The following is a 14,692-nucleotide window of genomic DNA, read 5'->3' as shown; positions in this document are numbered from 1 at the left end:
AAGCCCTCCAGCTTAAGCATCTCAGGGAGGCACCTGACATTAAGCTGGAAGTTTATATGGTATGATATATATGTTTATAGCAGCATAACCAGAGTCACTAGCTTTGGAAAGGCATTAAAAGTGAGAAAGTCTGTGAAAGCATGCTGTATTGTCATTAGGGTAAATGTTTAACATCATTATGCTAAAGGAGTTGGGGTTTCTTTGAGTGCATCTGTCATTTGATTCCTTACATCAAAGACCAAAAAACCGACCCACTTTCAGAGTCTGGCTGCTCCGTGTAACTGGAAAGCAGTTTTCGTTTTAAGGGGATCCATACTGACTTACAAATCTGCCATTGCTTTTGAAAACTGAATTAGTCTTTAGTTTGCTTTTACTTAAACTGAAAGCATTGCGCTAGCAACCAGGAGAACTGGATATTATTAGTAACCTTTTACAGGAAATGTGGTGTGTCATGGGTTGAGCACACATTTTTCTGGAAAATGCAGTGTACAGGGAAATGGGGGGAATAAGTAAACATAAAGTGCTTATACAGCAGTTCACTCTGTTTGAACGTCCAGCAATACAACTCTGAGGTTACCTGCTTATAAAGGAAGCAGAGAATTATATTTGAGATTTATTTTTGGCTAAAAGCATGAAGTGCAAATAGCTCTTTGTGCAAAATGTCAGCTGCATTTCTGGGAAGCAAACAACATTGCCTTAATAATCCATGGTAAATAACAATACTAAGAATGTTACCACCTATTATATACACCTGCAGGTGTATCTGGATAAACTTATGTAACTGTAGTTTGACATCCGAAATAAACACAGAAAAGTAAAACAAGGCATTTCAACCAAGGTATTCTGTGAACAGCAGAATGAATGAAATATAGCAGGAAATTCAGCTTCAGAACAAAATTTGGGTACCTACGTAAAGTTATTCATGTACAGAGAAGACATCTGAGCTACCACTAAAGTCTGCAGAGTTCTAGGGCTTGACTCAGTTTTGTTTAGCATCACTGGGGATACTGTAAGCTATCCATCCTGGCCTCCAACTGGACACAGGTTTCCCATAATAGTGTGTCCTGTTGGCCACCTGCCTCAAGATGACTTGGGCATGCTAGGGTCAGTTGGCCCTAGGTGACTCCATATTGGCAGATGCATGCAGCCAAAGGTGGGCACCTGGATTTGATCAGGCTCTGTTGTCTACGTGATTATTTTCTTTTGATTGAAACAGGGCTTAGATACCCCATTAGACCCTCAAGCTTTGGTGTGTGGGTCTGGAGGTAGCTGCCATCCTTGAAGAGTGATTCAGTTCCCCAACCACCACCAGTCGATTGCCTGCTGCAACTGTCGTGCCCTGGCTGGATGATAGCTGGAGCTTTAGGAGGACGCACATCTCCTGTAGGTCTGGTGCAGATGTCTCAGAAAATCTCAAAAACAGTAGATACCTTTGTTAAGGTAACTGAATTGAACCTATAAAGTTCAGAATATTTTTATTCTGGATTTCTTTATTCCCTCTCTTCCTCCAGCTCCTTCCCATGTCCCTAGGTTGCCACTGGGAAGGAGACATGCTGTAGCTTGTTCCAAGCTCTGTCTGCACTGGTGAATTGGGCAGTGTCTCTTCTCTAGACATATGCTTATTTTCAGGATGCTTGTCATCTCTGAGACCCCATACTTCTATCAAACTTGGTTGAAAATGGCTAAAGTGATTCTCCCAGGAACTCCTTCACCGATGGGCTCCCACCTGTTCGGCAGTGTGTCCAGTGCTCTGGTTTTCAACTACCTATCAGACAACATCACTTGTAATACCTCCGACTGGAATATGAAATAATAGATTGTTTCATACCAGACTGCCGCAATGATTAAGAGGAGACCCACACAAGCTGTCAGTGACAGTCCAGTATGATGGACCAGCTAAGAAACAATTAGTTTTAATCTCACTTTAGAGCAGGATAGTGCTCAGTGCAGCAATGGTTTATTCAGTAGTTTGTAGTGGATATGGGCATCTGCTGTGCTACCAACTGCTCTCATTTATAATCACAGTGATTGCAAAGAGTACTTTACAGAGCAGAACTGACAGGCCACTTCAAATGCAGTGTCTCCAGAGTGATTAAGGCCAGATTTTCAAAATTCCAGCTCATCTATTCTAAATATTTGAAATAAGAGGGAATAGGGTGGGGGGATGATAGCAAAAGCTTATGGCTCTTTGGTAAGGTCCAGTTAAATATAAGTACATTTTGTACTGTTTGTTTTGGTCTAGCAGACTTTATAAATTTAAAATACTATCGGAAAGACAGAAGCCAGAGGACCTATAAGTATTTCTGGTAGCATTAAGAGATCACGGAGAAAATATCCTCACAAAGTCCATTTTATTGCTAAAATGGCACAAGTGCTGCAGCACTGATCTCCCCCTTGCAATGCTACAGAGCTGGCACCCACCCACCTTGTACAGGCAGCACATGACTTGATACCAGGAAATTTGTTCTTAGTGTATTTGGGGTAAATATATTTTAGCTGATATCGGTTTAAATCACCTTTGCCCCATTCCTGTCATCCCAGGCATCTACATCTGGTATGAGCTTCTTGCCCTTGTCAATCCAGCCCAAAAGCTGTAATTCACTCCTGCTCAGACCACGAGCAGGTGTAATGTCCCGCACACAGCAAGCGGTGATCAGCTTGCAAGATATATTACCGGGAATAGCCTTCTAGAAGGCGGCGGCTTTATTTATTTGATAAAGTTGTATTTACTGGGGGAGGGAAGGTTAAAAGAGATTTAAATCACCAAGTATGTTAGTTGTGTCTAATCTTGCTGTGCCCTACCAGCAAAGGTAGACAGTTCTGAAGTTGCAGGAACAAGAGAAAGCCAATTGACAGTCTCCAGTTCAGTTTGGATCTTCTCACACACCTGTGAAATTTTTCAAATAGTTTTTTTCCTGACTAGTAGCAGCATTTCCAGGACCGAGCCTGCTTTTTGCGGGTGAGCCCTGCTCAGAGCTGGCCACATTAATCCAGTTTGTGATGGCTTGCTTTTGCCTGGTGGGAAAAGACTGTGAAACTGTGTGACCTCTTAGGTGTTTATTCAGAGTCACAATAGATTTTCTTCATGTCCCAGAGGATATTTAAATCAAGATTATCTGTGAAAATAAATACAAATGCTTAGAGTGTAATATTTGGTTTGTGCCATGCATTTGTTTAACATTATCATAGAATCATAGATTAGTTTTGGTTGAAAGGGACATTTAAAGGTCATCTAGTCCAACCCCCAGCAGTGAGCAGGGACATCTTCAACTAGAACAGGTTGCTCAGAGCCCCATCCAACCTGGCCTTGAACTCTTCCAGGGATGGGGCACCTACCACCTCCCTGGGCAACCTGTTCCATTGCCTCACCACTCTCATCATAAAAAAAATTCTTCCCAGTACCTTTCTTGATGTCAATTGGGGTTGCAGTTAGTGATTTTCTCCAAGATGGAATACTGGCAATTACAGGAAATTCATTATACTACCATTTATAAGAACATTTACACTATGTAGCTTCCAATGGAAATTTTATCCCATATTCTGTTTCTGAGCTTTGTATTTTCTTTTCTGTATTTTGGGGTGTGGGAGGGGGAAAGGGGATGTTGGAGTGTGCTATTGTCCATGCTATGCCTCTGCACCTGAAAATATGTGTTTGGAAATGCCTGCAGACCTCCTTTTCCTACTGCAACCACCTATAATTAGTCATAGTTCCACGAACGATGGTGGTGTTACGGTGACACAGATGAGATGAGACTCGGACCCTTCTGCTTCCAAGACCAAACATCCATCCTCCACATGTAAGGGTCATTGATTTCCTTTTAACTTTATTCGTTCCAGGTGCTCAACCTGTTCCTTGCCTTGCTGCTAAGCTCTTTCAGCGCTGACAACCTCTCAGCACCAGATGAGGATGGGGAGATGAACAACCTGCAGCTTGCTTTTGCTAGGATCAACAGGGGTCTTCAGTACGTGAAACACACCATGTGGAATTTTTGCTGCAACGTCCTCCGGCACCCCAAGACGACGGCTGAAAAGAAGGCGATGATGAAGCTTGCTGCCCAGAATACAGGTGCCCTTAACAATTGTGTGAACAGTCACACAGCCGCTGAGCTTGGCAAAGACATGGAGAATCACAAAGAGAACCATGCTGAGGATGGGATGAATAAAAATGGGGAGAAACACCTAGGAATTACAGACAATGATGATTTTATGACCAATCCTGACCTGTCCATTTGTGTTCCTATTGCTGTGGGTGAGTCAGACATCGAGGAGGAAGACGAGGAGCAGAGCACCTTTACGGAAATGGAGCAGGTAGGCAATTAATCGTGTACTTGTTGCAGCTTATTAGAGATGGCCTTTGTTCCCACCCTTGGTCAGGATCCATGGCTCATGATGCAAGTGTCCCATGGCCTAATCCTGCCTTTGATACGCTGTTAACTTCAGAAGAAGTTACAGATGCATATCCAAGAGCAAAATTCAGTCTCCAACAAGAGCCATTCCCTTTCTTTGTATTCTTTGTGCTTCTCTAGATTAATTCTTCTAACCAAAGCAATTAAACCCTTTCTCACACAGAAGACTCTTTTTTTCTTTCTTTCAGCTGAATCATGGGAATGTTACAGAACAAATCTTAGGTCCTCTGACTGTGACAGGGGATTTTCTTAGTGTGCGTGGGCAATGGCTTGGTTTGATTTGTACAGCAAGTATTGAGGGCCAGGCAGTTCTCTTAAAAATCCAAAAAGACAGAGGCACCAGAGAAAGAGAAGATAGGTAATTGTATGTATTCAGACAGAAAAAAATAGTTATTTGCCTGTTTTTGGTGTGATATGGCAGATTTATGTTTTCCCCAGAGCAGCCAGTAGTAAAGGCTGAAAAATTCTGTACGGTGAGAGGTGTTGGTGTGAAACGAAGAAAAGTCTTCACAGAAACACTTTTCTTTATCTCCTTCTCTCCCTCGCCCCTTTCTACCAGCTTTACCTCTTGGCTTCGTACACCATATCTAGTTAATGTTTTCCAGACCCTCCAGCCTTGATACAGCATACTCCGATGCCGGCTGAGACCTGCAGAGTTCAGCAGGCTCCTGTTTCACATCCAGCTGTCAGGAGGGATCCCCAGTCTCTCAGTTGAGGGGAAGAGAGTTTCAAAGCAAAACTGTCCTTAGGGAAGGGCTGTTCTAAAAAAGCCCCAAGGAAGGACTCTGTGTCAGGAGGTGGGCACAAATCAGCTGCTAAACATTCATTTCTGCTGTTCTGTTGCAGAAATTTTTTCACTGTTGGTACATCTGCTTACCAGCAAGTCTTACACACTGATCATCCCCTTGAGGAGCTGACAACAAGGGGTCAGAAAACTTTATCATCAAGCCCTACTATCCAAACAGACACCGGGATAACACAAAAAAGCAGTCTGACATTTTTGATAAACACTTTTAGGGACTTTTTTGTATCTTTTTCAAGGAACACTTTCATTGAAATGACCTGTGGATTAGTGTGGGTGGCATGGATAATACGGTTTTTTTTTCTTTGAAGTCCTTCTCTATTCTCAGCGTTGCATTAGTTAAACCTACAAGCAGAGTACACCTGGAAAGTGAAATATCAATATAGTAGATGGGTTTCTTAGTATCAGCTGATATGCAAATACTGACTAGTGTAAACACGTCAAATAGTGTGTAAATGTGTTTCGTTCTGGAGTTCTGGTTTTGTTTTTTAGAAGGCGTGGAGTAGAGAAATCTATTAATTAGCTTTGTCAATAGTGTTTTCCAGGCTTTGACAAGCTGCTGTTGCAGGTCACTGCTGTTCCGCTGTGCGTAGCCCTGATCAATGGTTTGCAACCTTTGCCTGCAGGCCTGAAGGGTCTGCTGCTGAAAAGGTCCAAACAAGAAGCAAGTTCATACAGGCAGTGAACAATTTTATCAGACTTGTAGAGAGGAAAATGTGTGCATGCAAGGGGGCTCCAACTCAAAGACTCAAAATACATTGGCATAATAAATACACAAAAATAGGAAGAAGCTCAACAGCAGAAATTGTAATTGTGTGATGAGCTTTGCATTTGCTTTCCTGCAAAACCCTAATAGATTTGCACAGCTGTAAATCCCTCCATAAGGAGCAGAGCCATGAGGAAGCAACCACTAAACAACCCAAAAGTCTGTCATTTGTAATGATGCCCATTGCAAAAACGTATGATGTCTGGACCCACAAAAAAAAAATCTCTTGATCAACACATAGGTTACTGCAGAAGAAATTATTTCACCTGGAGGTCAGTATGAAATCCCCATTCCCTGAATATAGACTTGTGGGCATTACAGCGTACTAGCTCTTGTATCAAGGGCAGCCATGTGGGACTTAGAAATAAACTTCCCCACTCACTCCCAGCATCTTTAATCCAGCTCCATGGGAGTCTTCACCTCCTTCCCTCCAGGATGGCCATGATAACCACAGCAGAGCTGGCAAAGGAAGAACAAGGCAAACAAGAGCAAAATTTACATGATTGCACTGAAAGGGCACAATTACAGTGAAGTATCTTTTTGTGTGGAGGGCATCATGCAGAAATGAAATGAGAATTACCAAGGGTACGCTAAACATTCAAATCTATTCTAACTTTCCTCTAATTATAATCCATATTTTTACATATTTAAACATTTTAGTATGTACAAAGAGAATGTGTATATACATTTTGCTTCTCAGGAGAAGACAATGATGTGCCCTGCTTCTCTTTAAAGTTGTTGGCTGACCTGGAATTTAGCAGCCCCTTTGGCAACATTGCCAGAACATGCCGTCCTCCTCATGCATGTTGATTTTGGTGCAATAGCAGGGGATAGGATGCGAAAGGAGATGCATAAAAAGGGACTATAGGGGGAGTATATGTATGTATGTTTCTCAAGGGCATGGCTCGGTGAACCTACACAATCCTTGCATGTCCTTTACACTTTCTCTGTCAGCTGAGGATCCTGGACCATATTCTATGCATTGGGTACTCACATCGGTCTGGACTCATCTGTCATGACAGAGAGGCTAAAGGGAGGCTGGTCTCCAGCAGAACCCCAAAGCTGTTGATCCCAGTGGGGTATTTCAGGGTGATGATCAGCTCAGCTTACAGCTCCTGTACCAATGCCGGGCTCTTCCCAGAAAGTCACAAAACTACTCTAAAGTAAGCCCTTGTGGCTATGAGAAATGGGCCCCACAGTGTTACATGCAGGAGTTTGAAATTTCAGATGATGAGCAACCCTTCTGTGACTGCACATTTTCCTCTGAGTAATAGAAATGTCTAAGTTTAAATTTCAGCTGCCATTTCTATTATCAAAGCTTACACTGGCAGCAGCCGTCTTCCTGAAAGCTACCGATTTGTGGCACTGTCATTGAGAGGGTTTTGAAGAAGCGAGCCCAACCTGATAGATTCTAAATCTCCTTTGATTACTGAGATGTAAGTGAGATGCTCTGCTGGCTCGGAGAGCCAGGAGACACATGCCTGCAGCCCACTCACATGGTGAGAGGATCAGAAAGAAAAGCTGAGTGACAAAAATTCATTTGTCATTGTTGTGTGATACGCGTTTTCATGCCCATCACTGCAACATTTTAGCTTATGTCTTTACATAACCCCCCCTCCTTGCCCTGCTCTATAGTGCTGGGGAGGTGTTTCCCTGTCAGTCCAGATGAAGAAGATTTCTTCAGGATTTGATAAGTTTAGCCTTATAATGAGAACAAGAATAGCTGTCTTCCATTTTCCCCGTCTTTGAGGTGTATAATTTAAATATGGGTTGTTCTGCAGGAAAACAGCTCACAAAATCTCAGCAGCAACATGCTGGCTGCATCTTCTCAAGATTCTTTTGGGTTCTTATTTTGGCTTCCTAGGTGTTTAAAATGTGGAAATTATTTTCCTGAAACTCCGCAGAGTGTCTTGTAATTGCTTGTAAAGACAATCTTTTAATATGTGACATCAGCTTTCAGTCTCCTGAAGGAGTAAGATTATGGGGACAGTTCACAATTCAGTGTGCACAGTCCAGCCCACCTAACACAGTGGATCCTACCAGAACTTACCTGCAATTTAACTACGTTGAAAGTTTCAGACATCAGCGGGGTTTGTACCATTTACATTAGATATATAAGTCCAAAGATTAAATCTTAAAATTACCTGCTTTAGTACTGCTTAACCTTCAAGGTGCCCACAGCTCAGTGTGTGCCTTTTTCTCGGTGACATCACTTTGTGGTTCAGAGGAATCCTGTGATCAACGGACTAAAAGAAGGTTCCAGATAAATAACGCTGGGTATCCTCAATCAGTCCCCGAAGTATGATGTCCTGCACTTTCACTGTTGGACTCAGGCTTGTTTCTGTTACCTCAGACTTCAGTGACACCCAGGTCTTTCCGCACACTATTGGGATCCTTTTCTGCATTGATGAGTTCCTACAGTCAGGACGTTTTATTAATATCACCTGAGAAGATGGCTCTACCTTTTCCTTGTTGTTTGAGTCAGCCCGACAGGGTTGCTATTGCTTTCTCCCCTTTCTTACATTTATGTAATTACTACATGGCCTGCCTTACTGAAACTACAGCCCTGAACTTGATCTGTCTATAGCATGCCCCTGAGAAGAAAATCCGTGCCACGGTGGCTAGTGGCTCTTGGCCACACCTCACGTTTGCCCTCTCTGCGGTGACAAAGCCAGGGATGGATGCTGCTTTCTGCAGAGCTAACACCTTTGTGTTTTCACATGCAGCGCAGTGCCGAGCCAGCAGCACTTGCCTGCTTGTCTTCAGAAAATGCCATTATTGATTTGTTCCGACGGAGTGGCTAATTGGGTCATACGGAAAGTGCTGGCTGCCTGCTGCCGGGACAGAGCGCTTTGCAGCTTCAGCTCCTTACCCCTTGCTCGACACGTGGCACACACCGTAGGAGCGCTGCCCTGACCACATCCCAGCTCCCACTCTGGCCAGTTTGTGCCGTCCTGAGACTGCCAAGCAGGCGGAGGGCTGGCCCATCCTCTTGCCTGAGGCTCACCCCTGGCTGCAGAAATCCTGAAATAGCAGAGTTGTTGCTGTGCCTGCTCGGGCTCACCTTCCTGTGACCTGGCAGGGAATAGTGCCTGTGGGAAGGGGACAGTGTCTTTTAGTGCCTCCCAGGGTTTTCCCAGTTTCTCACCTGCACAGCTGCACTTCCCAGTGTGATTTCCCTAGACCCCTGCAAGGCAGAGCAGCACTTCTGCTGTGATTTTCAAGGGGTTTGGGTCTGGGTGGGCACAGGGGACCCAAGGGGTGTGCATTGTCTGGAGTTTGCACACTGACTGAGTATTGGTTGCTCCAGAGCACGCCTCGCTTTCCCAATGATAGTCACATTTTTTTTCTCGCTTGGCAGTGCTCCCCACATATATATATATATACATATGTATGTATGTATGTACGTACGCATGTATATATAGACATACCTTTGCCTAGGCTCCACCACATGCATCTCCCAGGAAAACCAGATTTTCAGACTTTAGATGAGTAAGTGCCTCTGTGCATGCCAACGACAGAACTGGTTGCCTCCGCACTCTCTATTCAATACTACAGTTTCTATATTGCCCTGAATCAAAATTCCAAGCTTTTATTCTCTTCTTCCCCATATTTATTTCAGAATTACTCACTCATTTTATTTCATTGGATGAGATGAAAATGTTTCTGATGACTTTTTTTGCCTTTTTCTACCAGTAAGAGATTGATAATTTTGAGGTCAGAGAGGACCATTGGGATCATCATGGTTTGGCTTTCTCATAACACTGAGTCAAAGACTTCAACCACTAATTTCTGCACAGAGCCTGTAAGTTTATTTTAGCTATGATACATCATTTGTAAGACAGAAAAAAGAATGAAATGTCTCAGGTAACAGAGAGTTCACCATCTGCACCTGGACCCCCATCTGTTTCCTTTGTATACAGTGGAAATTTTACTGTACAATTTCTGTGTATTACAGACCTGCTCCTAAACCTGAAGTGATTCTGTAAAAGTCAATAGAATTACTCCAGGTTGACATAAGGGTAGCTGAAATTATTGAAAATTGCTATAAAAACGCCAGTGCATAAAGATTTTGATATAAAATTGTTTGTGACAATGTCTTATGCTCCTAATAATTCTAACATCTATAAATCAGAGATACCATGAAGTCATGTGTTTGTTTGACAGGGTACATTAATTTCAGCCTTTTACTGCAGGAAATATACTTTATTGTCAGGAACTGTAATGCCCTTTCAAACAGTATTTATATCCTGTCTGGTTTCAGTTCCAGTCTGTGGGACATGTTCTCTTTTAGTGCAACTGGATAAAATTTCTTTGAATTCTGTCGATGACTCCCCAGTTCTTACTGGCAGGAGAGTGAACCCACACGTATACATGCATGCAGCACGCAATCAATCTTACAGCGTTCTTTTTGCTGGCTTTATGTGCACCAATATTTTTCTGATTATTAAGTAGGATAGCGGGGGGGGGGTTCAGTGTTATTACATACATAGTTTGCCTGGATTTCTCCCTTTTTTAACTGTTTTGTTTTGCTTTGCATTTCTTGAAAACTGCGTGGAACTCAATTATTTGCTAATTACTTTTAGCAATAAAATAGAACATTTCTGTATTTATTGTCTTTGGAAGAAAAGCAGCAAGGCCATTAGAAAAATGACTACAAATCACAACAGCAGATTTAAAGCACCTATGTCCTCATCTTTGCTTCTACATATAGAAAGACATTTGTGTTTATTTTGTTTCAGCACGATGGGGCAGAAAGGAGAAGACTCCATCTCAGAACTCTGCAGACGTGATTAGAGCAGTCACACTGCGAACAAAGGTTTTAGGGTGCTGATTCAGTACAGGGTGGCAGGGAAATATATTTATCTACAGCATAATGCCTAAGGTGCAGGAAACACAGGGAGCTGATGGAGGGAAGAAAGAGGGGGGAGAAAAAAACCCAAAAAGCCTGGCATTGAAAGAACCGATATCAGGCATAGCGCACTTGACAACATGCATTTGGACAAGTGCCCAGACCATGGACTACGTGTCAGTCACAGCTTACTGGGTGCCTTTTCCCAGTATCCATATCCCTCCCTGGAGCAAAATGCTGCCCAGAAATGAGCATTTCTCACGTTTCTCCCTTAGGTAAAGAAAATGCCAACATGTAACGTTTTGGACGAAATGAACAGCAGCCAGTTCCCCCGCAGCTCCTGTGCCAAGAAAGACAGGGCATGCGAGCATGGGTCGGGGGTTTGAAATTACTCCCATTAATTATGGTCCAACCCCAAAAAATCTAAAATCATGGTTATTTTGTTGCTATTACCTGTAATAATATGAGAATTTTTTCATGATCAAAATATTAACACCTTAGTTGGGTGAAAGGTTCCAGATTATTTCAGGCAGCCTCATTCACTGCGCTTTAAGGCAAACTTCCAAAATTTAAACTTCCATCAGAGAAGCCCATTAGTTTGAGTTCTTCATATCATACCATGGAAATATCCCAATTACACAAAAGAAACATAAAGTAGATTGTGATTAAACTTCAAAATGCAATTTAGCAGAAGGTATTAGCTTGAACTCTCAACAATGAACACTTAAGAAACACTTTTACTGCCTATTTAAGCCCATTGAATTGATAACAGGCTAAATTAACTTTGGCAGTCCATCTTTTTGCCAAGTTCTCACACTTAGACTAATTTTAAGAGTCAAGCCTTGGAATAATGAATCTATGTTTTATTATGGGCCGTGTGTTGCTCAGTGTGGGAAAAGATCCTAGGCCAGCAGTGCAGAAGCCATTAGAAATAACATGACTCGCCCCTCTGTGGCTGGAGTTCAAACACTTAAAATGTTCTGGATTCATCCTTGAAGGAGCACTGCTAAACTGCTCTGTCCCTCCTTGAGGGATGACATTTGGCAGAGCATCCCACGCCTGTGCAGAGACCGGCAGTTACAGGCTGTGATGATATTGCTCTGGCAAAGGTTTTTTTTCACCAATATTAAAAATGAGAGAAAATACCAGGGCAGGCTGGTTCCAGGGGAGTTTTTGCTGTTAACAGCCTCTGCTGAGCAGCTGTGGTTTCTGGCCAGCCTTAGCCTTCACCATTCTGAATTGTAAGGGCCAGATTTCTGGTATCTTTATCCAGCTAAGTATTCACAGGACCATTGTTTTTTATTAGAACAAGTACTGCCATTTTCTACCAAATACCCTGTGACTTTTGGGAGCAAAAATGCGTTTCTTAGCTCCACGGGGAGAACAAGTTCTGTGTTTGGCTACATAGATGTAACTTCAAACTTCAGCAGCCTTAATGCTGGCAGGTGACCGCACAGCTGGAAACTCCTTTAGGACCTGTGGACATCCAAGTTGGGAGCATAATTTCATCTGCCCAGGAGCTGGGCAACAGGCCTGTGCTGTTTCTAAACTTGGTGACTGTCGTGTTTAACCTGTTTTGCCCATGTTGCTCTTCAGCGTGCATGTGTTAGTGATTTGGGGTTTAATAAACGGGGTCCCTATAAAGGCTGGGTGATCAAGAAAAAGAAAAAAATATCCAGATGGATTCACATGGCAAATACAAGCAGCACCTCCTAATTCTGATGTTTTACTGCTCACTTTGTACCAGATTGTTTCTGGCTTTTGCACAGATGAATGGCAGGAGGAAAAACTGGGAGGGGTAGATAAGGGCTGCAAAACTGAACAAAAATTGGTCTACTAAGTCAGCCTGATGCCTGGTGAAGTGGAATGATGGACCAGGTGGCATAGGATGGAAAGTGGGGATGACCAGTCTCAAATAATCAGGTTTAGACTATTTCTTTCCTGCTTTCATACCCTCTTTGAGGAATCTGCAGCTCTTAAACTACGTACGTGTGCTGCAGCCTTAAGGTAGGACTTCACAGGCTTTACATCAGTATTGCAAACACTGTAGTCTGCTAATAAAATGCAGTTGTTAAGGAACATAGTGTAGCACGAATCCTCTCTGTGTCTTAGCTATAATCCTAGTGCTGTGGTGTGGTATCACTCCAGGTTTTCCTCCGATTTCTCATTAAACTGAGTAGCAGCAACACTGCTTTACAGAAGCAGTTCTTCAAACCAGGTTAGAGAGATTCTTAATGTGCACACTTAAAATTGACAGCTGCACACCAGCCCTCTTTTATTCCTGGCAGAATAAGTGATATTAATCTTCCCCTTCTCATATTAAGGAAGCAAGGGAATTTTCCTGATGTATTTGGTGATTTTTCTTCTCATGCTAAACGTGCAGAAAGATAAATCCCCTGATTTCATTGGTGCTACAAGGATTAACATTTATTTGTGAAAGAGGAGAACCAAGATCATAAACTATCTGTTCTGGTAACAAGAACCCACAATTCATTTGCCTGGTTCATGGTTATTTATTTCTCTCCCATTTAACTCAGATTTTCCAAGGCTTTTCAGAAAGACTAAATTCACATATCTGAGAGTTGTCAGCCCAAGAGCTCTGCAGACTGTAGTCTCCTGTTTACTTTACACACCAAACAGGTGCCACCGAGGCAGTAATGCAAGCTCGCCATATTTCAGCAGCATTGCAATCTGCTTGCTTCTCCACTTATGTAGAGGTAGGATATAAACAGTTCAGTTTTCACGATCATTTACTTCTTGGCTTCTTTGCAGAGGAAGGATGCCAGTTACTAGACACAAACTGTTGCTGAGAAAGGATGCCAATTGCTACCAGGCACGGTAATTTTATGAAATCCATAGCTGTCTGCAAGGAGGAACACAAACATCAACAATTACTTTACAGCGTAAACAATCCTCTCATAGCTATGTGTGTCGCACTGCTGAACTGGGTTTACTATACATGAAAAGTTCCTCAGAATCCTATTATGGTATCCTGAAACTGGCTATAGGAAGCTTTGCAGGTTAAAATATTTTGTCATCTATTAAAGGACTAATTGCTGCTCTATTGAGCTGCATTTCTTCAGAAGGCTCAATTTCACAGTGTCTGTCATCTATGAATGGCTAAAGCAGAGACATTTCTGTTGCCAGCATCTTTGGCTGCTGCTCCTTCCTGTGATGGACCATGTCCCATGGTGAAGCAGGGTCCCACCTGTATGGTCAAGTGTGTGCAGCCTTGCATGTGGGACAACCAGGATGAGCCTCCACTGCCCTGAGTCTGCACCTGGAAATGCCCTGACCAGCTCATTCCTGGAAAGTGACCACAGAACCTGAGCATTCCTGAAATCCCGTTAGTGTCTCAAAACTCATCTTTGGAGAGACAGAGGGATGCATGAGTCTGGTGGGGAGTAGAGAAGATACATAGGGTTGAAGCTTCCCATTGCACTGTAGACTGAGTAGAGGGCAGTTTGTACTTGCACTGTCACACCAGAGACAGCGGATACCCTGTCAACCTCATAAAATAACTTAAATTAACTTTATCCTGGCACATCCTTCATCCTTGCTTGCTGGCTCTGCAGTGACAGTTGCAAGGGGGAGGGCTCCAGCGCCAGTTCCCATTTCTTGCCTCCCCACCTGCCTGGGACAGGAAGCTTCCTGCTATCAAAGGCTTTGCACGTCTTCTTTCCCACAACAGCCGTGGCCAGGGAATGAGGGAACAAATGTTACAAGCCAGGGTCATGATCTAGGGAGTGAGTGAAGCATCAGGAGAACCCATTTGAACGGGTCGCCATCTGAAAGACAAGTCCTGGGATCCTCTTTCTAAATTTGTTTGCACAGGGTGGAAAAAATGATATTTCCATGGGGAAGGA

General features: G+C 43.0%; 1 protein-coding gene across 3 annotated transcripts in view; it reads left to right on the top strand.

The window, feature by feature from the left end:
* Positions 1 to 14,692, top strand: part of LOC130148743 (sodium channel protein type 5 subunit alpha-like) — a 215,420-nt gene that overhangs the window by 140,152 nt on the left and 60,576 nt on the right. For all 3 annotated transcript variants that reach the window (XM_056337668.1, XM_056337667.1, XM_056337666.1), the window contains one exon: positions 3,838 to 4,308. In XM_056337668.1, coding sequence (XP_056193643.1) covers positions 3,838 to 4,308 — 471 coding nt within the window. The remainder of the gene's footprint in view (positions 1 to 3,837; positions 4,309 to 14,692) is intronic.

This window comes from Falco biarmicus, chromosome 4 (assembly GCF_023638135.1).
Source record: "Falco biarmicus isolate bFalBia1 chromosome 4, bFalBia1.pri, whole genome shotgun sequence".
Lineage (NCBI taxonomy): Eukaryota > Metazoa > Chordata > Aves > Falconiformes > Falconidae > Falco > Falco biarmicus.
The sequence above is the reverse complement of the archived record's forward strand: the minus strand, read 5'-3'. Positions and strand labels throughout refer to the sequence as shown.